This window comes from Dermacentor variabilis, chromosome 4 (genome assembly GCF_050947875.1).
Source record: "Dermacentor variabilis isolate Ectoservices chromosome 4, ASM5094787v1, whole genome shotgun sequence".
In the NCBI taxonomy this organism is placed as follows: Eukaryota; Metazoa; Arthropoda; class Arachnida; order Ixodida; family Ixodidae; genus Dermacentor; species Dermacentor variabilis.
Genome location: NC_134571.1, coordinates 94,097,439 through 94,124,994, shown reverse-complemented (window position 1 = coordinate 94,124,994; position 27,556 = coordinate 94,097,439). Strand labels below are relative to the sequence as shown.

The 27,556-nt window shown below is 48.2% G+C and overlaps 1 protein-coding gene across 3 annotated transcripts in view; it reads left to right on the top strand.

Moving 5' to 3' along the window:
* The window catches only part of LOC142579523 (sodium- and chloride-dependent glycine transporter 1-like), a 197,074-nt gene that overhangs the window by 101,384 nt on the left and 68,134 nt on the right, over positions 1 to 27,556 (top strand). The window contains exon 1 of one of the 3 annotated variants that reach the window (XM_075689828.1): positions 9,575 to 9,836. The exons of the other annotated variants lie outside the window; for them this stretch is intronic. Within the exon in view, the coding sequence (XP_075545943.1) occupies positions 9,723 to 9,836 (114 nt within the window). The 5' untranslated portion in view covers positions 9,575 to 9,722. Of the gene's footprint in view, positions 1 to 9,574; positions 9,837 to 27,556 lie in introns of those variants that run through there. 3 annotated transcript variants of the gene reach the window in all.

The following is a 27,556-nucleotide window of genomic DNA, read 5'->3' as shown; positions in this document are numbered from 1 at the left end:
TTTCAAGCAATTTTTTCGGCACCCTATGGTTCACCATGTGTGAATGATAAATAGGTCTGTGTCTGCTAAACATTACTGACAGAAGCATTATTTCCAGGGTCTTTCATTTATTTCAATAGTAATTCGCAATATATATATATATATATATATATATATATATATATATATATATATATATATATATATATATAGCGAAGTAGACGCGCGTATGGAGCGATTTATTGGCGTTTCGGCCAGGGTCCGGCCTTCATCGGAATGATCAGGTTCTTGCCATATCGCAAGAATCTGATGGGTGGAGGTGCATAAATCCATATGGATTTATGTACCTTCGTTCGAATCTAATCCGCGCTTACTTATGCGCCCTGTTTTTACTATAGTGATGTGAACGGACTTTGTGTTGACTTTAGCTCACTTATATGGATGGACTTTGTGTTGCTGTGTCTCTAAGTTGACTTTCATTTTTAATGTGGCATTAGTGTACTTATTTGACTAGATTTTATGTTACTGCGGTTCGGAGTTGAATTTAGTTTTAATGCTTTTACGTGAATTCTTCTCTTTAACGTCTCTATGCGAAAAGGTGCAGTCGGCGCCACTTAAGTACGACAATTACTCGCAATTGTAAGCACCCCTAAAGGAAAAAATGGCTGTGGCTTAGCTAAGGTTAAGCCCAGGATGCGAAGCATACTAGCCTTTATTTTAGTTGTTGAACCACTGTTTAGCCTGGTGAACTGCTGTTGCTTGGCTATATTTGGTTCGGCTAGACGAAGAAACAACTCATGCGTTACTCTGCTTCGCCTTCAAGAGTGGAACGCGACAGCGTTCCCGTCGACCCGCCAAGGGGTGTAAGACAATGGGCTACGGCGCAGCGACTACGCGCCCCGCATTGGACGCGGTGAGCGTCGAGCAACGCAGCGTTCGGCACGGCAACGAAATGTGCGCCTGAGCAAGCGACGCACGCCTGAGCCTTAGAAACAGCTCGTTTCTAAGGCAACACCGCATTCACTAGAGGCGCTTTTGTACCGCTTTGAAGCATCGTTACTCGTGGCTCAGTGGTAGCGTCTCCGTCTCACACTCCGGAGACCCTGGTTCGATTCCCACCCAGCCCATCTTGCAAGAGCTGAGCCAAAGCCACCTAGAAACAAGCGCAGCTGCTTATATACCGCCGCGACGCCGCGAGCGACGGCGCGAGTTGGAGCCCCGTTTCTCCTCTGTCGTGACGTCACGGTGTCACGTGGTCAGCCTTGAAGGCGACGCCGCGAGCGACGGCGCGAGTTGGAGCCCCGTTTCTCCTCTGTCGTGACGTCACGGTGCCACGTGGTATGGCTGGGGTCAAAGGTCATTGAAGGCGACACCGCCGCGCCTGAGGAGCTGGGTTGAGCTCTAGTAATATGCTTCGCATAAAAAAAAAAGAATACAGGAAGTACACGCGGCAAGGCGACAATCACGAGCACTTCAATTTTTTAATTCGCGTTAACAGACGTTGTGGATCAAGGCACTGTGAGTGATGAAAATTACGTTTTTTTTCTACATGTTGCTGGGCATAAAAGAAACGAAGGTGAAATAAATAGTGGATGGACGTAAGACCATGACTAAACGCGAGCTTGAAGAAAGAAAATTTCGAACGCATGTAATCATTGACAGTTCTAAGGCCATGGGTTGCAGAAAACGAAGAAATTCTCCTCGGCGCATAATCCCCTTTGCAATGTCGGCTCGATAGCGGCCCGCAGAGAGAGCACATGATTCCCAATTGCTCTGAACTTGACACAGGTATCTCGCCTCGGCTTGTGATCGAGCATAGAAGTTATTATAACGTGTGAGGCTCCTAACTTCAACGCAAGGGCGTCGTTCCAGGAACAAGGTGCTACAAAGCGTTAGCGAAAATGAATTTTTTTGCTTTACTTGTCACTAACACCTAAAAGTTTAGATTAAATTATGGGGTTTTACGTGCCAAATCACTTTCACATCATGAGGCACGCCATAGTGGGGGACTCCGGAAATTTCGACCACCTGGGGTTCTTTGTCGTGCGCATAAATCTAAGTACACGGGTGTTTTCACTAATAACTACCCTCTGCAGTCATGAGCTTCATTTGTGTCTAATGTGCTAGTTCTTTACGTACATGTCGAAAATATTGCTTCACCGCACAGTGTCCTGTCGAGTGTTTATGTTTATGCACTACACCGCCCACAAGCTATGCCGAAACGCAAACACCAAATCAAGCGTGCACATGGCGTGAGACGTCGGCACAGCGATGTCATGAGGACGAAGGCAGTGCAGGATCTTTGACGAGGAAATATATATATATATATATATATATATATATATATATATATATATATATATATATATATATATATATATATATATAATATGCAGATTCAGCGTGTTGGAATGTGTATGCGAAGCAAGCCTTTAGGTAAACTGCATCGTAAACTCCTACACAAATAACTGCGACGCGTGCAATTCTGTTTAGTTTCGTTCGATGCCGCAGGCAACTTCATGCAATATTTATGTTTATCCAACGCAAAGGTCGCAATGCTAATCTCATGAATTTATCGTTATGTGTATGCGTTACAGCTCTTGCGAGACTAAGCGCCAAATTAGGCAGATAAACACCGCGTGATGTCTATACTTGTCTTTCCGCTTTGTCCTCCCCCCCCCCCTTTTTTTTTCGTGTGTATGTGTTTCCCTTGCGCTGTTCAGCTACAATGAATTCAAATCGACTAGGTCAAGTTTCATAGCTTCAACGTCTACGCAGCGCTATCAGCACGACGAACGCAACTTGTGATGCCTGCCGAGTGCATAAGCGCGATGACAGGTCTATGCGCAGGGAAGTACCACATATATTTACCTGCATTTAGGGATTATGTACCTCTTGTGTCACGGTGACATGTACCCATTCAGGATGATTGACCAAGAATGTGCACACGCCCGGTAAAACATGCCGAATGCTAAATCAAACATAGAAATAAATCAAATATTCGGCCTAATATTAGGCGAATTTCCACAACTACGTCGGTGTACTTTAAAGATACCTGTGAGCTGACATTGTCGATAAAGGTTTCATTTCGTAAATTTTTATCACGCGGAATAGAGGTGCGCTTACTTACTCTACTCTGTCGGTCAGCGAATTTGCTGCTACACGCACGCACTCTCTCTCTCTCTCTCTCTCACACACACACACACGCACACGCACACACACACACGCACACACGCACACACAAGTGGCACGTCTAACATTCTAGTTCAGGTGAACACGACGATAAGAGGAATGATAAAGACAGCACGTGCGACACTTACCACACACGTAACACAGCATACAAAATGCAAGCATCTCCTTGACAGGGATTAAGAGCATCTTCTCAGTGTGGGAATTACACGTGGCACTAGTGCATGGCTGAAGTGTATATTGCCGCTCAAAGTGCGACGCTTGAGGCAGACATTTATTGATGTCGTTAGGACGGTCGCAATGGCTGAAAGCATTACGAATTGCTTGTAGTCCGTCAGTGCGCTGAAACCCGGAATACATAGGCGCATTGCACGCAAAAGGACGCGATTTCGAAACGATTCCTGCCAGAGCCCCGACCTTTTTCGGTCCCACGTCAAGTCTAACGCGTGAGAGAGCTTGCTGGCTGCTCCCTGTGAGCATTGCGGTTTGTTGTGGGCCATAGAATGCCGCTGGTGTCGGCGGCGTTGTCGCGTTGCAATGAGACGGCGCTGGTATGCGAAGACGGCGTTATACATTTCGCGTCGGAGGCGGCGCATTCCGCTGAAGGCGCACATACGCCGCACCCGGAACCGAAATGCCGAAAGCCGTGCTTACAAGTGGACGCAATCAGAACGGCTGCTGACACGTCGGCTAAGGTAGAGAATGGGCTCGAAATGAAAGGGAGGCAACGCGCACTGCGAGGCAAGGAGCCAAGGTCAAGAGGCGGGGACTTGTTTTGCTTTCGTTGCCAGTTTTTCTTCCGGCAATCTTCAGACATAGGGGGGCCCGGCTAAGGTTAGCCAAGCTGTTGTTTCTTTAATTTCTCTAACCAGCTATTCCAACAAGTCAAGTAATCAGTAGACAAAAGTTATTTCCGCGCCGGAAGAGAACGAATGTTGCACCACTTTTCTTTCATTTTCCTTTCCTTCTTTCTTTTCTTTTGTTTTCTTTTATTAAGCTTGGCTAACCTTAACTGCGATGCCCTTACTGTCTGTAGCTATACCACAGGAATAATCGAGACATGCTCGCATGACTTGCATATGTCTGTAAATCGTCAGACATCATAAACGGAAATCTCGATGGTCAAGTGTGCAAAGTGAATAAGGCGGGAGCGATAGCCGGCGTGTTCGCATGTTTCCTTCTTCTGAACCAACGGAAAGTGTGTGTGGGCGTCTGTGCGTGTGGGGGAGGAGGGAGAAGGAGAAAACGTTCCTTAGAAAAAGCGAAAACATCATTTCGACGCATCACTTCATCTACTTTATTATGTTTCGTTATGTCCATAGAGAGCTTCTGCACTGTGGCAGCCAAATGTTGCTACGAGCAGGCACATATGTTTTCAGTGATGAGGATTATGATTAAATCTGCCATGTTGAAGAGCTTTCACGAAAGCGCGCCTTAGTACAATTCTTCGAGGAATCAAAAATATACAAAATTACTAAGTCATACAATAGGTATTGTTCGCATTGTTATTATTAATATGCCCCCTTAATTACATGTTCATTGTGTCTTCGTGTTTATGTTGCATTTGTGTTTGTTGTATTTAGAGTGCGGCATTCAAGTGCCCAACATCTTCTGTGTAAACGCTAGAATAGCAGCTTGGGCTTGTTGGTTTTCCATCCTGCTAGTAACAGCGCAAAATGTAGACAAGGGACGAGACAAGAAGACACCACAAGCGCTGCAGCGCTTGTGGTGTCTTCTTGTCTCGTCCCTTGTCTACATTTTGCGCTGTTACTAGCAGGATTCTGTGTAAACGCCTTGGTTTGGTGAACATGTGTGCTGTGTGAACTCATGTGTTGCGTGTGAACACTTCCGTTTTGTATTTATGCAATGTTAACTCTTCTGTTGCGCGAACATTTATTTATATTGCAATACTGAAGCTTAGTACGTGAATGTTCGTACATGTGTTTATTAGTGCAGTTCGGCGATTGTCGACAACTTTCTGACTGTAGCTATTATGTAAGAGGAGTAGTCGGCGCCACACATAGGCACGAACCACTCCTTAAAGATATTTATTTAAAAAGAAAGGTAAAGCTGGCACCCACCTCAAAGTAGCGAAAAGCTCTCATAGCTCCTAGATAACTCTAGATGTGCCCTATCAAGTGTGCGCGCCACTAGTACTCTCTCTCTCTTCTCTTCCCTCTTTTCGTCTCTATATAGCCCTTCCCTCAGAGCCGGGTGTAAGATTCTGTCGGACGATCTCGCCGCTGCCACTATTTGTTAGAGCTGTCGGACGATCTACGAGCTGTAGGCCGATCTCACCGCTGCCATTCAGATGTAAAATTTGCAGTCGTAGCTGTAGGAAGGAGCTTGACTCTTCGTCGAGACTTAGGAGAGCAGGATTTATTTACATGTTGTTTACAGTTGAACATGAGATACATCGACAGTCTAGCGTGACTCCCAAATGGAGCCCGAAAGACGAGCATACAGCAAATAGCTTACGAGCACACAGCTCACGAGTACATTTCGAGCACTCCAACGAGCACCCTCTAGCAGCCGACCGTCACTGCTTATAAGCACTCTGCTCGACGTCATAGTTCGACGTCATTGAAGATGACCCGCCCTTTTGGAGGAGGAGGGCTCACATACACGCGCCGCACACACACAGGTGTAATGGTCCGGAGCCGACGTCAGAGGGGCTTCGTAGAACTCTGAGCCTACCCGGGTAGCGAGGCGGGTAGCACTTTGTCTTGCGTCTTGGTCGGCGTGTGGGAAGGAGCCTCCGTCGGCGTTCCCACGGAAACTCCCCCACTCATAGCAGAACAGGGCGGCGTTGTCGTGTTGCGCACAAAGCCTGCTTCGTCGAACTCTGAGCCCTCCCGGGTGGCGCGTCCGGGTAGCACATTGTCTGGTGTCTCGAAAAGCGCATGGGGAGGTTCCGCCAATTAACTGCCCTCGAGAACTCCCCTGAGCTGACCCCTCGCCACGTGACTGCCGGTTATCCGCAATTCTCTGAAGTGCGCCACCGTCCCGGTTGGATCGGAACACGTGCAGCGGGCTGAAATAGCTGCAGGCCGATCCTAACAAGGGTAGCAAAGCAGACACGCGTCTAGTTAGCCTCCCTGCCTCTTCTTTCTTCCCTCTCTCTTTCTCTGGTGCTACTGTTTAGTCGTGCGAACTTTTCCTTTCATAGCTGCGGCTAACTAAGTTAAATCTCTTTGTGGAATCCGTCCACAGATATTTATTTTCAAGACATTCAGAGACGTTGTAGCTCATCTTCGGGGCCGGAAATTACTATTCTGACGAAGTATTGCATACATTATGTTAATCTCGCGAAAGAGAAGTGCTTTCCGAACGAAGTCGTGCTGCGTGGAAAATATAGCGCTTCAATTCTATTCTGCACTATCAAATGAAAGCCTTTGAGGGCACAGTAATATTCTGGAAATGAACGCAGGTATTAAATATTGGTAACACAAGCGATCTGCTCAGCTCTACACCGACTTGTCTGAGAGCACCAGCACTTGTTCATGGTTCTGTGCAATCCAGAATGTGTAATTCCGGCCTATTATTTGCTGCCGCTGCAGTAACTTAGATTGATGTGGCCGTGCAGGCCTCTGTCAACCATCGCCACGAAAGCTGTAGGCTTTTGTTTACTTGCCGCTATTTCTAAACGTCATTTTTCAAACGCTTACACTGAGGGCAAGACCAGTACAGCAGATTACAGAAGATTGGCCAACAATTCTTATGTACATTTTTTCCGAAAGAGGATTCTAGATTATGCAGATGAGTTTTCCGTGGTTTATTTTGTCTTATCTTATGGCGACTCCTGTGCGCCTCGCGTCGAATGTGCAATCTCAGTCATGAGCTCGTGATCATTAGGGACTGCAACACTTGACGCTAAAGATATGAGTCAGTCGTTTAGTCTTAAACGTCGGCTGCGCATGTCAACTTCCCAAGAAGCAAAACTCACGATGCCGATCCGGCTGCGCAATGAAAACCTGGGTCACGATTTCGTAGTGATACCTTTTCTCGTACTATTCTGTTTTGCTCTTTTCGCGCTTCGTCATTGGTCGGAGCGACGCCCCGCCAGCGTTATCAGTGGGATCAGCCGGTCGTGAACGCTGGATGTAGCAGGGGATTGAGGCACCGCTACAAATGGCGGGTCCGCAAACCACCGCTTGCGGGCCGTGTTCGCGGTTCTTTTCTGCTGTGGCCTTATCGATTTTTTTTTCATAACTAGGCTTTGATAGGTGACGCAAGCTTGCAGTTTGTCTTTCTTCATGACTGACGACGTATAGTGGCACCACTTTGAAACAAAAGTGACGCCTTGTGCTACAAGCACCACGACGCGATGGCTGTACGTCGGGTCTCCGCTGAATCCCTGCTGCGCACTGCACGCACCAAACGAAACAGCTTGCTCGTTTTTCTCCGGCATCACATGATAACCGTTCCTCTGTAGCGCTCACAGCGAATGCCGTTTTATTTGCCTCCGTCAAATCTGGCAATGAAATATGCTCGGCTGAAGAAAGTACGGAACTATATATATATATATATATATATATTTTATAACGCGTGTTCGTACAGTCGGAAGCCTTCATATCTAACTGCCTCGTTCCTCTAAAATCTTTCGTAATACAGGTCACTTCGTCCTAAAGATCATGCACTGTACACCTCACAATAGAGCACGCTTGACCCGCTATACAAAAAAAAAAGAAAAATTATTTCGCGAATTCAAGACGAAGATAGCGAAACTAACTGCGTGTTTTTCCTTCTCGTTTTTTTTTTTTTTTCGTGCACTTCGTCTGGCGGAATTTGCGACTGCAGCCGACCTCACTGCACCGAGGTCCATGGCATGCTCCGCGGTGAAATGCGGGAGCAATGCCACGTTAATCTTCAGATTGTCGAATGCAGCTAGCGCCTTCCTTGCTATCAATATCATTCGTCCGCTTACGGGCTCTTCATCACTGTTGCCTCCGTTGACGTTCTCGTACGTTCCCCCGACAAGGCTTTGAGTCGTCGTCGGATCTCAGTTACGACAGCATCATCACGTCGTCATCAACGGCGACGTATTCCTTAGCCGCCACACACACTGCTGTGTTACAAGAACAAGTGTACGAATTGAGCGATTCCTGCTGCAGTACAGCAGGACTGTATAGGACTTGCGCACGCTCGTCGTGTGTGTCGCTAGCACTGCCATTAACGCCAGCGAGGTTAGTCTTAGTTGTAGAAGCGTTCACAGTACAAATGAAAGATGGCAATTCGGCCAAAACATAATCAATCCTTCGTTATAAATGTCGTTTCGTTGTAGAGGTTCTTCTCTTCTTCTTTTTTTTTTTTGTAAGCGCGTTCGACTGTATGTGTGTAAGGTAAAAGCATATAGGCGACGAAACATTTTGTCAGCATCGACTGCTCTATTTGCTTTTTTCCGCCAATTCACGCACGTATAAGTTACGTATACGTAATCTGACACCGTTGCAGATGAGTGAAGGTGAGCGGCAGAAATGCCAGTTTGACAAATTAATTCTAAGTTTAGGCAGCAGCTACCTGAACGAACAAGCTGTCGCAGCGGTCGCGAGGCGCGGTACTCCTCTCCTCCCCACCCCCCCCCCCCGCCACACACACACACACACACAGCGCTCCTCCAAGCCGTTTCATTCACGCTATTGATCGCGCAGATGTCTGCGCCACGTTCTGGTGCTCCACGCTCTGCATTCATTTTGTGCGCCGAGCGCCGGTGCTCTTCGTTTTTCGAGGCCTTCATTCTGGGTGTCCCATGATGACCGTAAAGCCCGTACACCTCTGCCTTGCTCAACGTCCTTCGCTTCACGCTCATCTTTCTTAACGCTGCACCACAGCGGAGAAAGAACTGCGTAGGCGTTAGCGTAGCCCTTCGGCCTGCTTATTCTTTGTCCCTCGTTTTCTCGTCTCTCTCTCTCTCTCTCTCTCTGTCCCCCCTGCCCCCTCGTTGCTACCACCGAAATTCTATGGATTGTTTCTTTATCCCGCTTGGTTCATTTCTCCTTTAGAGATCAATCAGGTCGATACGTACCGCTCCACGCTGTCGCGGTGGCGGCGGTGGCATGCTGCTGCCCCCTTTCCCGGAGCTTGAGCTGCGCTCTCGCCGCGCCCTGCTTTGTGTCCCATCTACCTTCTCCATTCCGTTCTTCTACCCTTTCTCTCGGTCTCGCTGCTTTCCTTCTCACCTTCCTTTGCCCATTTCTTTCGTTTCCTACATAATCGTAGATGGCGCTAGCGGGCACACTGTGTCCTCCATGGTGTCCTCTCTCCGCGGCGCCCCGACAGTCACGTGGTACTCCATCCGTGGTGACGCAAGAGTGACGCGCTCATTTTGTTTGTAAATACCAATGGATCCCAGCCGCCACGCGCCGGCGCCGAGATTTCGTCAAGGCGCCGCTGGCTCGTTTCTTCTCCCGCTGGGGCCTGACGATCGAGGGCTCCGGCTTGAGAGCTTCGGTTTTTGGTTAGGTTAAGGCCGTCGCTCGCCATTTTGGAGAGTTCTAGGTGACCGCAAGCGCCAGCGAGCGGATTCGATCTCCGAACCGCTTCTAAAGTTCACGATGTCGACGCCGAAGCACATGGTTGCCCGATGTTCGTTGACGTCGCCCGCCACCGTCCGCGGTTTCGTCCTTCTCAAGTCGTTCGCCAATGAGATCGACGTCTCGCCTTCGTATGTAAGTTCGCCTACGGTTGTCATCACGTTTATTTTTTTTTTCATCGATGAGCCATGTCCTCTCTTCTTTAACTCTTCAAGACGGCATTCGTACTTCAGAAGTCTGAAAGCCTTTATGCCTGTCGCGATTCAATAACGTTGTTCTTGTAAGAAGAACGATCTTTGTTAATAGGTGAAGTCGAGTTGACCAGTTGGGCAGTTGACCCGATGGTGTATTTCGGCTGAGTAGAAACAAACAGCAGGCCTGACATGAAAGATAAAACGCATACGTCCTCGTTGTTTTCTTCTATTTCATGTCACATTTCTCGCTGGATTAAAAATTACCTGATTAAAAATGCCATTGAATTGTTCCGACTTATTCGTTGCTCCTGCCATTGTTTGAATGAATATCGTTCAGTGGTGAAACAATCTTATTGAACGCATTTTAACAACGCGTCCATTACGAAAGAATAGTAGCAATATCCTGCAATGTCACTGCCAACCTTTAAATTTCCTACATTCTTACAAACAGTTCGATAATAAAGCCAAATATACTTCAATAGAGGACCACAAGTTACTAAGAGGTATACATGAATAACTTGGACTACGTGTCGCCGTATCAGGCATGACGTGAAGAAGGCCGTATCGATTTCGGGCATGCAAGTCTAATGACTTATCTATCGGCAAGCAAAGGGGTATTTTTTACACTGTCAAAACTAGTAATTGTCACTCCCGATAACTGCGCGTGATAAGGTTAGCTACGAAGCTATGGGTTCCTCTCCGATATTGTATATCAAGTATACATAGGCGTGTCACTTAGCAAGCTCAATGTATTCCATCGCATTTCTAATATTTTTTCATAAAAATATAATTTTGCGAAACCACGTAATGTGAAGAGTGGCTTTGCAAAATTCACGTTAGGAATTTTCGGCACTTTTCACGAAACATTTTGTCTGCACCACTTGTTTAATATGATTATGATTCTTTGCCTACTTCAGGCACTATGAGTCTATTTATTCATATCTAGCCTCTTTCGCCGATCCAGTGACCCAAGTTGTCTACTTGCTTGGGCCATTAGGTGAGTGCTCGTGCACGTGATGCCGTCGTGGTCGCTCCACCATCATTCCATCACCATTGCAGCTTCGACGTCCGACTCGCGTCATGCAATCGTCGTCGTGCCATCTTCGTCATAGAGTGATCGTCGTCCAATTCTCATCAGAACGCCGTCGTCACGCTGTCGTGGCACCATCGTCATGGTTTCGCTAACGTCACCCTACGTTTTCATGCCGTCGTCGTCATACTGCCTTCTTCGTTCCATCGAAGCCATCCTTCTTTTTCGTTCCATCGTAATCACGCTGTTTTCATTCAGTCGGGATTATTCCGCTGCTATCATGTCGTCGTCGTCATGTCGTTTGTCGTCATAGAGTCATCGCCATGCATTTATTGTTATAAACGACAAGTAGCCCCTTTATTGTAGTTTGGCGGTCTGCTCTGTACGCTATAACATGTTAAATGTTTCTTGTAAATGTCATTGTCGACGGTATTGCTTCAGTCGCCTATAGTCATCGACGCGACAAAAATACGGTCTCTGAAAATACTTAACTGTTGGGCATGACAACTGATAACGCAGCTGAAATATTTTACCTGATATACGAGGCGCGAGCGATTGATTCAACACCTCTAATTCGACACCTACTTAGCAAAATGGAAATTATAATCAGGGCGTTGAGGCTGATCGTATTCGTATAGAAGATTCATTCCACTAAAGTTAGGTGACTTGGATTCAAGGTGCTTCCTGATGGACTGCGCAGGATTGATCGTCCAAACCAGAAACCCTCAGAGGTTGCTGCTTGTGGAAGCCAAACGAAATAGAGTTTTCGTCATGCACATGCTTTCGTCATCCAAACGAGATAGAGTTTAAATGTGGCCTGCTTTGAATATGACACATGGAGCCCTTCCTGCGTTCTCTTGGTGAACAATAGAAAATGAATCTCTCAGTTTAAATGAATGAAATTAGTTTGGATATTTTCTATTTATATTAGTGACTGAGAGATTTTTCAGTACCCTGCCACAAGAAACGCTTATAATTGATATCCTTCATGAAGTCAGTGATTGAGCAGGGTGGCTTAATATTTTTTTAACCAATGTCATCGTTACCAATACAATAAGTCCCTGCCGTACCTAACTTCCACCACATGAATTAATTTCATTTTATTTCTTGGAGCTGACAATATATCCAGAGCAGCATATCCAGAGTGATAGTTCATCTCTACTCGCGCGTCTTCCTTATGTACAGACTTCCTGAATTCTTTAGTTTAACATATGTAACGCATACTTAATACATATCAGCGGTACCAAACATATTTGTTATAATAGCATTGTCGAAGAACAAATTTCACTTTCACGGCCATGTAGCCTTCATCATCCCCTATCACTTATCTTGACACAGCATCAAGCAGGTTGTCAACTTTTTCCTGTCGCGCGTGTTGTCAAGCCAAAGTTCTGCGATATCTTAAAAAAACATGAACTTGTAAATGAAACATGACACTGAGTAGAGCGACGATCCATTGTGACGTTGTATAATTGGACTCTAAGGGCGTAGGAGAAGTTTCACTGCTTCGTTAAATTACACCTTGAATCAAGGTTACCTTACGATGGAGAGAAATGGAGAAATGTCATGGATCTTGGAGACGTCTGCCAGGCAACATGCCTATCATGTTATTCCAGTTGTATGGGATGAAAAATGAAATCATGTGCACAGTTAACTACAAAGGTACAAAACATGCACCAAACACAACACTCTACTGAAGCGTCTCATTGAGACCAGTGTCTCTGAGGAAACACAAAAGTGCCTTCGCTGCGTGAGATGCCCAGGCAGCGCCGTTCTATTGGTCAAGGACGTGACTTAGTACATATGATGACACTTGGTGGATGTTGAGTGCGGACATTAAGGCCGTTCGTTGAACTTGTCTGTTTCACTTTAAATATGAAAATACATTGTTTTTGCCGCGTTTAGGCAAATTGGGTGTAGACATGCCCTATCGCGCCTGTTTATGCCACATATGTCATGCGAAACTCGCACATACGACCGTAAGTGCGAATACGTCCGCACTGCTTATCCGAAACCGTCCAGACCGCACGCTGCGTGCACCACGCAAGACGATGGAAACAGCTCGAACATATTGTTTTCAAGTTATGAAACCTTGAAGACTATTTCTGTAGAGGTACCTGTAAGTTAGGTCAGCGAACAACATTCAGGTGTATTGCCTCGCCGCGGCAGGAATTCCTTAATTTCACAGCTGAAGACCCGTCGAGGCCAATGTCGTGGCGCCCTCTCTTGGTCGTGGTAGTTATCAGTGAGGGCTTCGTTCTAATGGATAACTAAACTAAAACGACCAGTTTCAGAACAGTTTCTACAAACTTCAGCTACGTGGTAATAAAAACTCTCTAGGTTCCTGGGCAGTTCTAAATGCGAGAGCATTGATTTGCCTATCCTACTCAACTTTTGTCTTTCAATCTAGCTTCGATACGATGATCACGTAACAACAATTAAGAACATTTATCCCCCACCAGGAATCAAAGTGGAAAGCTGGGCGAGTCGGAGTGAAAGGACACAGGACGCGAGCGCCGACTCACACTGACTCACAAGTTTACTGGGACACACGCACACGCACACGCACACGCACGCACACGCACACGCACGCACACGCACACGCACGCACACGCACGCACACGCACGCGCACGCACGCACACGCACGCGCACGCACACGCACGCGCACGCACACACACGCACACACACGCACACACACGCGCACAGACACACACACGCACACACACACACACACACACACACACACACACACACACACACACACACACACACACACACACCAAAGAATACGCTTTCTCAGCAGGAATCAATTTACCTAGATAACTCGATACGGTAACAGATGCCCTGTATCCACGTGGCCTGGTTGTGCGCTACTCCTTTGGCCATGTGATCGCCTGTGTCGCTTATACTCCTTGGTGTGTGTGTTTCAGTAAACTTAGTTGTGAGTCAGCGCTCGTCCTGTGTCCTTTCACTCCGTCGTCGTTCTGTTCGCGCTGTCACCATTATGGAGGAATCTAACTCGAGCCTGCAGCATGGTAAGCGTGTACCTAACCTCCGCGCCGCGCTTACAGTTGATGAGGGACGCTGAATACGCGCGACTGTATGGAGCAACGCCACTCTCGTGCTGTCGAGATATCCACGCGAATGCGCGGCTCGCGCGTGGATTGTTAGAAGGCGCGAGAAGCGACGCGCGGTGTTTTAATCTGAATAGGCGGACCCATTTAGGTAATGAAACTGGCCAGGAACGTAGTGTTTCACTGCCACACAGCAAAAGTTTGCCTAAAATCTTCTCGAACAGGCCGTTTTCATATGGACATGTTGCCCGCGCAGTTGGTGATTACAGCGATTAAGCGCTGGAGGAATACAACCGTTGACAGGACGGGCGCTAACTGCGAATTGTGTATTCAAAATGCAGGGACCAAAAATTTACGCGATTCCTCGCGTAAGCTCACCGCGCAGACTTTTAAATCACAATCATGGAAGCTTTGCTCCCAATTTCGCTGCCGATATGCGTCATTTCCCCCGAAGAGAGCCTCGACCGTGTTCGTGTTTTGTGTAGACGCTTGATAAGCTCTACATTGAAAAAAAAAATAAGTAAAGGAGTTTTTAAATAATTATTTTTCCCAAAACGATTTCTAGAGGCTGCAGGACCGGTCTCGTTAACGGAAACGTATCGTTAACAATGAAATGAAGTTACTTATCAGCGAGGGAAGCAAAACTATAAACAAGCGTAAACATCCTGCCTTCGATGTGAAGAACGTAGCAGGAATCTTTGTAAAAAAGACGCCGTTATAGTGGGAAGACAGGCTATGCAGCCTAGATGCTTGCACTTCATCCGGATTGCTTGCGATGGTTTGATCATTTCTATTGGGAGAGAGAGGGAGAGGAGGAGGCAACCTTTAATGATGCATACTGAAGATGTTAGCCTGGCTGTTCGATTGACATGTTACTACAGGTGCTGGTGATGATTATGATATATACAGTAATAAACACTTAGCAGCTACAACCTTTGAACGATGCGACCTAAGGACCAAGCAGCGTTTGGAGAACGAAATTAAATAGTAATGACAGAAACTCTCGCTGGTATACCACACATTCTCTGGAAGGGCGACGGCATGTTGTCAGCGCTGTAACGCCACTCCGTGCGGGCGTTCTCTGATCGGCGCATGGCCGCTCCACTCGGCGACCGTCTGAAGCGCTCCCTCGCGACCGACTTTTTCCCGCGACGGGAAGGTCAGCGGCGACGCTAGCAGACGCTGGCCACCTCATTGGCTGCTCCTACGCGGTCTGCTTCGCTGCGCGGTTCGAACCGACGCAACTCCTTTTTCCCTCCTTTCACCGCTGCCTTCTTTTTCCCCTCGTGACCCCCGGGAGGAACACCGCTGGCCGGTTACCCTTTCTCGGTGCCACCGCGCTCCACGCCCTCCTCCTCATCTCTTTGCTCTATCGAAAAAAAAAAAAGAATGAAGGAAACGAGGGTAACGGAGCTCCCTGCGGGAAGAAAGACGAGTGGAACACCCCCTTTTAGACGTCATGCTTGACGTCAGCACCTCCCCTCGCGTACGAGAAGTGCGCCAACGGCCAACGGCGCAGCGGCAGAAGTAACGGACGCCGACGTCGCGCCGTGTTTTGAGGGGGCGCCCGCTCTGCGGAGGGGGAAGTGTGGGAGGCAGTGGGAGGGAGTAGCGGACGCACTTGAAGAGCTGGCAGGGACGACGCCGGCGCAGCGTTTGGCGGCGAGCGCGCTTGTTTAACCCTATCACTGGCCCCACGGTTTGAACGGAAACTGCGCGCCTGTTTCCTCGCGCGCTGCGTAGCGCTGGTTGGTCGCTGTACTGGCGAATGTGTTTTGTCTATAGCGAAGGAAGCGTTGTTTGAGCAAGTAGACTTTCTTTGAGGCAGTAACGGCGCTGTACTTTTCTCTTGTCATTTTTCGTTGACATCACGCACGCGCACACACGCACACACACACACACACACGCACACACGCACACACGCACAAACACGCACACGCGCACGCACACACGCACACACGCACACGCACGCACGCACGCACACACGCACACGCACGCACGCACGCACACGCACGCACACACGCACACGCACGCACACACGCACACGCACACACGCACGCACACACGCACGCACACACGCACACGCACACACGCACACACGCACACGCACACGCACACACACGCACACACGCGCACACACGCGCACACACGCGCACACGCGCACACGCGCACACACGCACACGCACACACACGCACACGCACACACACACACACACACACACACACACACACACATTCTCACTGCCCACGCACGTTCGCACACCAGCAGAGTTCCAACAGTATTTATTCGCGGTTGCTTCAACTTGAACCGGCTATAAGTGGTTTATTCTAGGTGTACCGGAACGAGAGTTAAAGAGCGAATCCGCCATAGAACATCCTTCTGTCAACATTAAGTTGCTCGTGCCATGTCCGGCGACTCTCATAGCTGCTTAATGGCGTTTGCCCTGATATACCTGTAGGTGAATATGTTTCTTTCGTGAACCGTTACAGTGATTCCCTTTATGTTATAGATCAACACAGTACAGACGGTTTCGTTCCCACGGGGTTAGTAGCGGTTTGATGGCGCACGTGCGTGCACGGAGCGCGAACGACCCGGACTTAGGTGGCCCTAGAAAGCTTCCAGTTACTCGTCCTTGCCCATCAACTTTGGTAAGAAAAAAAAAAAGATCAGTCACCACTAAGCGTTGTTTCTTGTTAACCTCTTTTGACAAAAGTGCGTCTCCTGCATAAACCTCGTGCTTGTGGCATTTCGTTCGCGTTTTTATGCAAACATGCGCGGTCCCCTGCGCAGAACAAGCTTGGAGAACAACTGAGGCTTCGTTTTGCTCTTCGTTTCCTGCATATAAATTTAGCGGGTTGATTCCGAGAGCGAGAACAGCAGCCTCGCGATGCTCTTGCTTATAATCGACGAAATGATCAAGCAAGAAATAGAAATTTAGATCCTTTGCTTACTTTTAATTCTCATTTCTTGGTTTTCTTGGTTTTCTTGGTTTGTTTCTCTTAGCCTACCTTGCAACGCGAATGCATTCGCAAGTAATCTGATTGACAGCGATCGTCCAACCCGCTAACAAACACGTAACACCGAGTCCGACCAGCCAGAACAACCTACCTATCTACCTACCTACCTAACTTGTAATGCCACTGGAACTTCCCCCGTGTCTCTGTTCTCTTTATCCTTCCCTCCCTTATTTCCTTCCCCCGGTGTAGGGTAGCCAACCTGCTTCTGTCCTGGTTAACCTTCCTGCTTTTCATTTATCATTCTCTCTCTCTCTTTCTCTCTCCCTCTCTCTCTCATTTGTGTCTCTAGCTGTCGCCTGGAAATTTTCGATCGTACCGTGCAGCTGGAGCTAATACCGTAATGCAACATTTGTGTGTCGCTTGTGGCTCCGTGTGACGTTCACCGAAAGCCTATTAATTCCTCAATACGATGGGTGGAACGCCTCCCTGCGACACTTGTGGTTTGCGGAGTCTAACGAACACCTTCGCTGCATCTGTACCCGCTACGACGACCACGGCCTTCGACACTTTGCCACTTTACGTCGCCTTGACTCTAAGATTACTCACCGTGAAAAGGGTCTTTGGACCATGGCCACAAGCATCACAAGTTCAGAAAGAGAGAGAGAGAGAAGTGGTTCTTGTGGGGAAGGAGAAAAGGCTAGTACTATTATCTGCAACCCATGCGGGAGCACGGCTCAGCGCCAGCAGGGTGGAGGGGATGGGGTTAAAAGAGAGAGAGGGTAGGAGGGAGAAAGGTAGAGGGTTGTAGAGATGGAAGCGAAGTAGTGGCCGATCAGGAAGCCCGAGGTGGTGGCATGGCCGTTAGGCCATCCGTCTTTGTAGAAATATCCTATAGTCTCACCGAGAGCCCCGACGACTCGAGGTACTCGACGACACTTAGGAAGGGTGGTAGCTGATTACGACAGGGGAAGAGGATATCTTCCTGTCGGGAACATGGGAGCCCCAGGCGGTGGAACTCTTGCAGAAGTCGGCCGCGGTGCTGCAGGTGAGCAGGGCAGGCATGCAGGAGGTGCTCCAGAGTTTCTTGTTCACCACAGGAGGCACAGGCTGGCGAGGTGGCTTTCCCAAGGCGGTGCTGGCGGGCTGCCGTCCAGTAGCAGCCAACTCGCAGTCGGAGCAGCAACGAAGCATCCCTTCGTAGGAGGCCGTGCTGTGGAAGAGGCCGTGGAGGCCGGCCCAGGGATACCCGTTTGTCCAGGTGGCAGGCGATGATGTGCCGGCGCAGCCTGTGTCTCGAGAAGTCTGCGGCCGTTACAGCAGGGCTGAGGGGGATGCTTGAGTGGTGGGCACTTTTTACCAGAGTGTCCGCCTCTTCATTGCCCGGGATCCCCACGTGTGCCGATAGCCAATGCAGAGATACTGAGCATCCTGCGTCCTGAAGGGCCGTCAGTCTTGAAGAGAGCAGCGCTACTCCAAGACTAGCCCTGTCAGCAGTGGCGTAGCTAGGTCCTCTGGAACCCGGGGCCCATAGGGCTTTTGTCACCCCCCCCCCCCCGGTCGTAGTCGAGGAACGCGAGGATATCAACAAGTTCCGGGTGTCTTCAGACGTATATGACCCCCCCCCCTCCCCAACAGGCCCCTTGCACCCGGGGCCCACGGCCCCCCGGCCCCCCCTGTTGCTACGCCACTGCCTGTCAGGGTTCTGCAGGCAGAGCATCGCCGCCTTGGAGTCGCAGAAGATGGCTGCGGGGGTCGCTGGTAGCTCATCTGCAAGTAGGTCCACAGCAAGGTGGAGTCCTGCTAACTCTGCTGCGGTAGAACTTGCGTGCCCCGGGAGATGGCACAGCTTGCTCTTTCGTAGGGCCGGTGCAACGCAGGCTGCTGTGGATGAGCCAGTCTCCGGTATCACGGATCCATCGACGAAGATGTGAAGGTGGGCCCCAAGTCTCTTTTGGAGGAGAGAGGCTGCCGTCTGCTGTAGGGCACATGTTGGGGAACGGTTCTTCGAGACACCTGGCAGCTCCGTCGAGATAGGGATTGGTGGTCGATGTGGTGGGCGAGGCTGTACAGCGTTTGCAGGCGTGTCCCCTATGACCTCCTTATAGAGGCCACGCAGCCGTCCCATGTGTACAAATTCAGAAAGCGACCCGTACACATTGCTGCAGTTTCTGAAGTTTAAAGACATCAGTGAACGACTGCAGCCTCGATGTACACGCCTCCACGAGAACGCGTTCTTAGTGTTCTTTTTTCCTTTCTCTTTTTCCCTCCCTTAACCCCTTTTCAACTGCGTAGAGTACGCAGGGGAAAAGGGTTAACTGAACATCCCTGCCTTTCCTGACCTTTTCTCTCTCACTTTCTCAGACATGAAAGAAGCATTATAGATACGCAGTCTCCGAATATCGGAACGAATGCGAAATATTTTTCCACTCCGGAAAACGCAGACTAAAAATATTTTTGAAAGAGGAAGATAAAACGAGAAGACGTGGAAAGCTCAGGAGTATACGCGTTGTTGGGCTAGTCGGTGTTCCATGGCTTCCGAAGTGCGAAACAGCGCAGCGAGACGCGGACAAGTACAGCAAGGAAGACAACGCAAGCAACGTGTCTCCTTTCTTATTCGCCCAGGTCTTGTTGCGCGCTTTTGCACTTCATAAAATATGAAAACAAAGAGCGGCGAAAAAAAAAAGGATTCCGCAAACTTCAGTGATTCCCTCGGCTCTGTGCATTCAATCTGACAACATTCGCCCACAATTGGAGACCGCCATATTGTTTTGTTTGCTTGATTGCTCGTTCCTCCATTAATCGCGCTCACCCACCGCGGGGAAATGGCCGGGAAGGTAGGGTTTATAGAGTGGTCATTGAATAGAAGGAGGGAAGATAGAGGGGGAAATGGGAGAGGGGGTAGTGTGCGGTCAAAGAAATGTGTAATAATTCAAAGCAAGAGTTGGAAAACAATGAGGTCTCTGAAACAATGTTGAACTAATAACTATAAATGTGATATAAAAGGAAAGAAAATGCGGCTCAGGTAAATAATCTGGGACTTAATCTTTGTGATGTACGCAACTTTCTTTCGGTATGGAATAGTAATGTTCGTTGTGGGGGGAGGGGGGGAACTAAATATACGTGCACAGACTTTGGCTAATTTCTGATTCCACATAAACAAGTACACCAGTTTTGTGTAGTTTCAGTTCTTTAGCTTTACGAAACCTTGTGTACGCGTCTTCTTGGCCGATAGCTTCAGATAATCTTGTTCATTCGAGGGTGTCCAGCTTCATTATTCTATAATTGGGTGTAGAACAACGTCCAATTCCAACGTATCGGCAGCGTGCCATTTGGAATGCCGTTGCAATATAAAGTTTCAGCATACTATTTTTGGAATTCAGTGCTAGTGTAAATATAGTGTTTATATCGTCAGTGATGCAGCAGTTGTGTGTTGCTGGCGTGTTGCCTTTCAGGCTCGGTGTGTCGTTTTGAAGTCCCTGGTTGGGAATTATCCCACTCAGATGTCAATACGTTTATGTTCATGCGGTTATGTGCCATGCTTGAGGCTGATGTACGCCTCTTTTGTGCCGCCGATGCCGTTTTCATGAGCACGGATACGAAGAATTTCACGTCGACATGCCAGCATCTTATCAAAAACAACTTCTATGCTGTGCGAAGAAACTCATCTTTGTTGGCTACGGCATTGACTGTTTGTGGTCTCCGAAATACGTGCAATGACTCCACTGGTCTCAGAGTCTGTGAGGAACGGTCCGGTTCCCTAGCGCAAATTCCTGCGTCGACATGAGTTCAAGTCCCGGTTGCGGAGAAATATTTCTTGTTCTTCGCCCTACGGTGATAGTGAGGTTAATGATCAAGTTCAGGATGACAAATTGATGTCAGTTTAGACAGCGGTCGTCGTCAGCATAACTGAATGAACGTACCGACGGACAAGGCAAACGCCAGTTTAGAGCACTTAACTGCTGTTGTATTAAAATTCATTTCCTTCAATACATGCCAGGCCATTTTGTCGGAGTATACGCTAGACCGAGCAGTTAAGGGAACGAGCTCAGCGTGAAACTTCTGTACTTTTTCTGGTTGTCTAATAGACGTACAATTGCTGGGCCAGTGCTGGTCAATGCTGCCACAATTTTTATAAGCATGTAGCTGAAGTAAGACGTAAGATTCGCTAAATTTCCGCTAACTGTTGCTGCAAATTCGCTAAAATTGTCGCTAAACTTCTTGAGCGAATATTAGGTAACATAGGTGCTTTGCAACACTGTAATATGCGCTAGCATGGAGTAGGTCGCTTGCCAAAACGTCTCACGTTTGTCTATGGTCCGCGTGAATCAGAAACAAACAGGGAATTTACCAGCAGTGTGTTTACTTTTACTTTACTGTTATAATTGCACAACAACGGACTATTACAGCTGAAATGCAGCGTTTTCCCTCAGATTGCGAAGTTCCAAATGCAGAACGATTAAAAAGAAGACAAGCACGTGCGGAAAAATGTAAGAAGATGTTTTGAGTATAAGTAACCGAACCGCACGAACGACAGAGCAAGTTTGCGCGCGAAGGACTATTGGCGTTTTAAGCAATAGTGGTCTATTTATTTTCGGAGGTCTTCGTATGCACATCAGTTACTCGAGCTCAATAACCCATAACGCTTATGTCTGTCTTTCAAGTTCGAGACCGTTGAATACAAATGAACCACCACAAAAATTCGTATCTGCCAGTTAGAGTAGTGGAGAAGTGAGCTTGGGCAGGACATGTAATGCGCAGGACCCATAAGTATTCGCATATCATAATAATTAATAAAGGGAAAATGAGACGTCCACCCAGAGTAACATCAGGGTAGCAGAATTATAGTGAAAAAAACTTGCTGTCAATGGGTACAAAGAACCGATTAGTGACGAGACGAGAGAATTCGGGTTGTTCACGGGGTGGACATCACAGGCACAGAACAGGCAAAATGGGAAATCTCATAATTAGGGAGGCCTGATTAATTCAATCAGATTATGCAGATTATTGTCGTAATAAAGCTGATTATAGTACCTCATGTTAAACGACCACCATTTGATAGTAGCCTAGTGGCATGCAACCTGCTGGAAAGTAAAGGTCTGCTAATAGTAAAGCCAGTACAGCTAATCACCGTCAGTTTCGGGCAGCCCGGTACAGGCACGGGAATCAGCGATATACTAAAGACACTTACTTTTAACGACCAAATATTTATTTTTACACGTGTCGTACCTAAACCCTATCCAGGTGTGTCACAAAACCACGTGTCGGTACACCCTTTAAAACGAAGATACAAAAGAAAGACATTTACAAAAACTTGAGCACAACGCAACCAGCCATCCTGCTATACACTGAAAACAGAATTTTCCAATTGTGTGTGTAGGTATTCAAGCTCCTTAACTTACTCAAATACTGATGGCTCGTTGATACACTCGTCAGCAGACCCCCGCAGGGGCGTCTGCGCAAGCAGGCGTTTGGTGCGTTGCGACACCACGTACCCGAGCACCCGAGGGTTGGAACCTCCCGCGTGTAGCCGTGCGCGGCTTAGCCGTGTCCGGGGAAAACGGGATCCTGGGGGTTGAGCCAATGCCGGGTGTTTGGACCTTTACGGCCCCTCGGCGGCGGCAACACACCCCTTTGGCCTCGGCTTCACGTAGACGGCACCCCCGGACTGACCCACCCGGGGGAAATCGGTAGTTGCCTTTTCCTGTCTCTCTCTCCCTCCAATCTTCGTCTTTCTCTTACTTTTCATCTGTCCTGTCTTCTCCTAGCTTCCGCTTACTTCCAATTTTTCCAGGCAGCAAGGGTTAACCTTGTGTGAATAGCCAACCTAGGTTATTTCATATTTGGTTATAGTGGTAATGTACAGCTGGCGTTTGCAGGCCGTGTTTCACACGCCCTGCAGCGTCCCCTTGTAGGACTCCACGGTGGGTGGCTGGCGTTACTGCCGAAATTACAATCTCCTATGGCTACTTCCTTTCCCCCATTACCTGATCGCTCCCTGAAGAGGGGGCGCACCGATGATGTTTTTAAATTTTTCGCCCGTCAAAAAGAAACTTTTCCACGCTTCCACGTAGTCCACTCCGAAAAACCAAACAAACCCGTACGAACAATCTCACCATTTCTCGTGTCCAAGTCTCTGACCCAAGTTTTTGGTACAGGTTACAAAGCATCCAGAATGGCAAGCGGTGATCTCCTCTTGGAGCTCCGCGACAAGAAGCAATATGAGAACCTACCCAACCTAGTATCATTTGGCGACGCCAAAGTGACAGTAACTCCGCATCGTACTATGAATACCACCCGTGGCGTAGTCTCCGATGATGATCTCTTGAAGCTGACTGAGGTTGAGCTCTTGGAGGGCTTCAGTGAGCAGAACGTCATCAACGTTAAGCGAATTAAGATGAGGCGTGACAACAAGGAAATACAGACCAAACATCTGATACTTACTTTTGGCACAAGTGCCCTGCCCGAGTCCATCGAGGCCGGGTATATCAAGCTCCGTGTTCGGCCATACATCACTAATCCCCTGCGTTGCTTCAAATGCCAGCGTTTCGGTCACAGCTCACAGAGCTGCCGAGGCCGCCAAACCTGCGCTAAATGCAGTGCTAATGATCACACTTCTGAATCATGTGAAAACTCTCTCCACTGCGTAAACTGTGAAGGCGAGCACGCTGCATACTCGCGGTCGTGCCCATCTTGGAAGAAAGAAAAGGAAATAGTTACGATTAAAGTAAAAGAAAACATAAGTTCCAAAGAAGCACGCAGGCGGCTATCCTTCCTGCCAAAGCACACCTTTGCCGATGTGGCGCGTCAGGGGGCAGCGCCACAACGGTCTCCGGCGGCTGCCCGACCCACACCCAGTGAGGCGGCAGTGATGCCATCCGCCCCCTAGGCGGCTGCAGCTAACGCTGCTACGCCAACACAGGAGACGGGGCCATCGACCCCGAAGGTGGGCGCAGCTGAGGCTGCCCCAACCCCCCCGGCCCCTTCCAGCGCTGGCAACAGCCGCCGCAGCCAAATCCCTCAGGGAGCGCCATCGACCTCCGGGCTGGTGGGCGCAGGGGTCTTGCCTTCCGAGGCAGGACCCTCACAGAAAACTTCTCGCTCGCAAGAGCATGTGTCCGGCGCCTCACAAGAGGCAATGGACACTACACCTGTCCTCACGGCGCGCCAAGCGCCTAAGGAGCGGCGAGGCTCCCTCGAACGCTCCAGAAAGGGCAGAACCCCGGTTACAGGGCCTCGAAAGAGCTCTGTAACCTAAGGCATCACTTCCGTTTCCGTACACACAGCACCAATTTACTCTAAATATGGATACACAAATTATTCAATGGAACGTCAGAGGTCTTTTTAGAAATCTGGATGGCGTACAAGAACTCATACACAAACACAATCCAAAAGTGCCGTGTTTACAGGAAACACACCTAAAATCAAAACACACAAACTTTCTCCGACAGTACATAACTTATCGCAAAGATCGCGATGATGCTGTCGCATCATCGGGCGGTGTTGCTTTTGTTATTCAGAAAGGCATAGCGTGTCAACGTTTGCAGCTACAAACGCCCCTGGAAGCAGTGGCGGTTCGTGCTGTTCTCCTAAACAAACTTATCACTGTGTGCTCGCTCTACATACCCCCACATTACAAATTAACTAAATATGAATTTCAGTCCTTCATAGATGAATTGCCAGAACCTTATATTGTTCTTGGCGATTTCAATGCACACAACTACCTGTGGGGCGACCCTCGTATAGATGCGGGAGGACGACTTGTTGAACAATTCCTTTTCTCTTCTGGTGCGTGTATTCTGAATAAGGCAGGCGAACCCGCCGACAGGCCAGAAGAGAAAGCTGGCAGAAGTTTTTATCGGGCATCAACTCGTACACAGATGAGGCCAAAGTCTGGAACAGGGTTATTAAGATAATAGGGCGACAAGTACAATCACTTCCTCTGGTAAACACACAACGCGATACCCTGGAAGATCAGGCAGACTCACTTGGTGAGCACTTTGAGAGCGTGTCGAGCTCAACCCATTATTCTCAGTCCTTTCTCAAATATAAACAAACAGAAGAATGTAAGCCACTAATTAGACAATCCAGACAGAATGAACCCTATAACCGCCCTTTCAGTATTGCCGAGTTGAGAGCTGCCTTGAACACATGCAAAAGCACTGCACCGGGACCTGACAGAGTCATGTATGACATGATCAGAAACTTACATACTGACACACAAATTACACTACTTACACTTTTCAACACACTGTGGGCTGCCGGATACCTCCCATCTACATGGAAAGAGGCGATTGTGGTTCCTGTCCTGAAGCAAGGAAAAGACCCCTCCTTGGCAGCAAGTTATCGTCCGATAGCTCTAACAAATTGTTTGTGTAAGCTCTTTGAAAAAATGATTAATCACAGACTCATACACTTCATTGAACTCAACAATATACTCGATCCCTATCAATGTGGCTTCAGACAAGGGCGGTCAACAACCGATCATCTTGTGCGCATTGAAGGATACATTCGCGATGCCTTCGTACACAAACAGTATTTCCTCTCCATATTCCTCGATGTGGAGAAGGCATATGATACAACATGGCGCTACGGGATCTCGCGAGACTTGTCGGAAATGGCATCTGTGGAAATATGTTGAAAATAATTGAAAGCTATTTGTCCAATCGCACCTTCCGCGTAAAAGTCGGCCATGCACTGTCACGTCCCTTCGCGCAGGAAACTGGTGTACCCCAGGGAGGAGTGCTCAGCTGCACTCTCTTTATCGTTAAGATGAACACACTACATGCTTCACTGCCACCGGCCATTTTTTATTCCGTGTACGTAGACGATATACAAATAGGCTTCAAATCCTGCAACCTCACAGTATGCGAGAGACAGGTACAGCAAGGCTTGAACAAGGTTTCCAAGTGGGCAGACGAAAACGGATTTAAAATCAACCCCCACAAAAGCTCTTGTGTTCTTTTTACTAGAAAGAGAGGCCTGGTTCCAGATCCTTGCGTTCAACTGAGTGGACATCAAATACCTATCAACAAAGAACACAAATTTTTAGGTATTATACTAGACTCCAAGCTTACTTTTATACAGCACATTAAATATCTTAAAGAAAAATGCCTAAGGGCAATGAACTTACTTAAAATTCTATCCCACTCAACATGGGGTAGCGACAGGAAGTGCCTGATGAATGTTTATAAGAGCCTAATTCGATCACGATTGGACTATGGAGCTGTTGTATATAACTCTGCTGCTCCGAGCGCACTAAAGATCCTAGATCCTGTCCACCATCTAGGTATCCGTTTAGCCACTGGCGCTTTCAGAACAAGCCCGATTGAAAGCTTATACGCAGAATCAAATGAATGGTCCCTCCATCTACAGAGAACTTACATCAGCCTCACATATTTCCTAAAAGTACACTCCATTCATCAACATCCATGTTTTAAGACTGTTAACGATATGACATGTACTACACTCTTCAATAACCGTCCCTCTGTAAGACAGCCTTTCTCGCTTCGTGTGAGGGAGCTTAGTAATGAAATGCGTTTCCCACTCCTCGAGCTTCGCCTAATGCATCCAACCAAGCTGTTACCACCTTGGGAGTGGCAGCTGATAGAATGTGACATATCCTTTTTAGAAGTAACAAAACACGCACCAGAGATAGAAATCCGAATGCATTTTCTAGAACTCCAGCACAAGCACTCCTGCGCAGAGTTCTACACAGACGCTTCAAAGTCAAATGCCGGGGTGTCTTATGCTGCCTTCGGCCCATCCTTCTCAGAATCTGGTGTACTACATCCGGAAACAAGTATCTTCACGGCCGAGGCCTACGCAGTATTGTCTTCTGTAAATCATATAAGAAAATGAAAACTTCAAAAATCAGCGATATATACAGACTTCCTAAGCGTCGTGAAGGCCTTGATGTCACTCTATAGACACAAAAATCCAGTACTTAACGAACTGTACACCGTCTTGTGTAAAGCGTACAGATCTAACCAGCATATCATTATATGCTGGGTGCCTGGCCATAGGAGCATCGAAGGTAACGTTCTGGCGGACGAGATGGCCACATCAATCGCATCGCAAGCTGTTAACCCTACCGCTGCGGTGCCTGTCACAGATCTGAGGCCTTTCTTGCGAAGGAGATTGCGAGACCACTGGCAACGCATGTGGGACGCGGAAACGGATAATAAGCTCCACCTGATAAAACCACAGTTAGGATTCTGGCCCTCTACTACAAAATCGCGCCGAACAGATGTCCTGTTCTGTCGTCTCAGAATAGGACACACGTTTGGCACCCATAATTTTCTAGTCACTGGAACTGAGCCTCCAACCTGTGGCAGATGCGGGGAGAGGCTGTCCGTACTCCACGTCCTCCTGGAGTGTCGCGAAGCCGAATCTGAGAGAAAGAGACATTTTCCGTTAGCATACCGGCAGCACATTCCCCTTCATCTTGTAATGTTACTCGGCCCAGAGCCGCTCTTTCACACTAACGCAGTCCTAGACTTCCTGAAAGATGTTGTGTTACATGTAATTAGCCCTGTACGTTCATAGCGTCTCCTCCCTCCAGAGGATGCCACTGTGAAAGCTATTTCGTATAGCACATG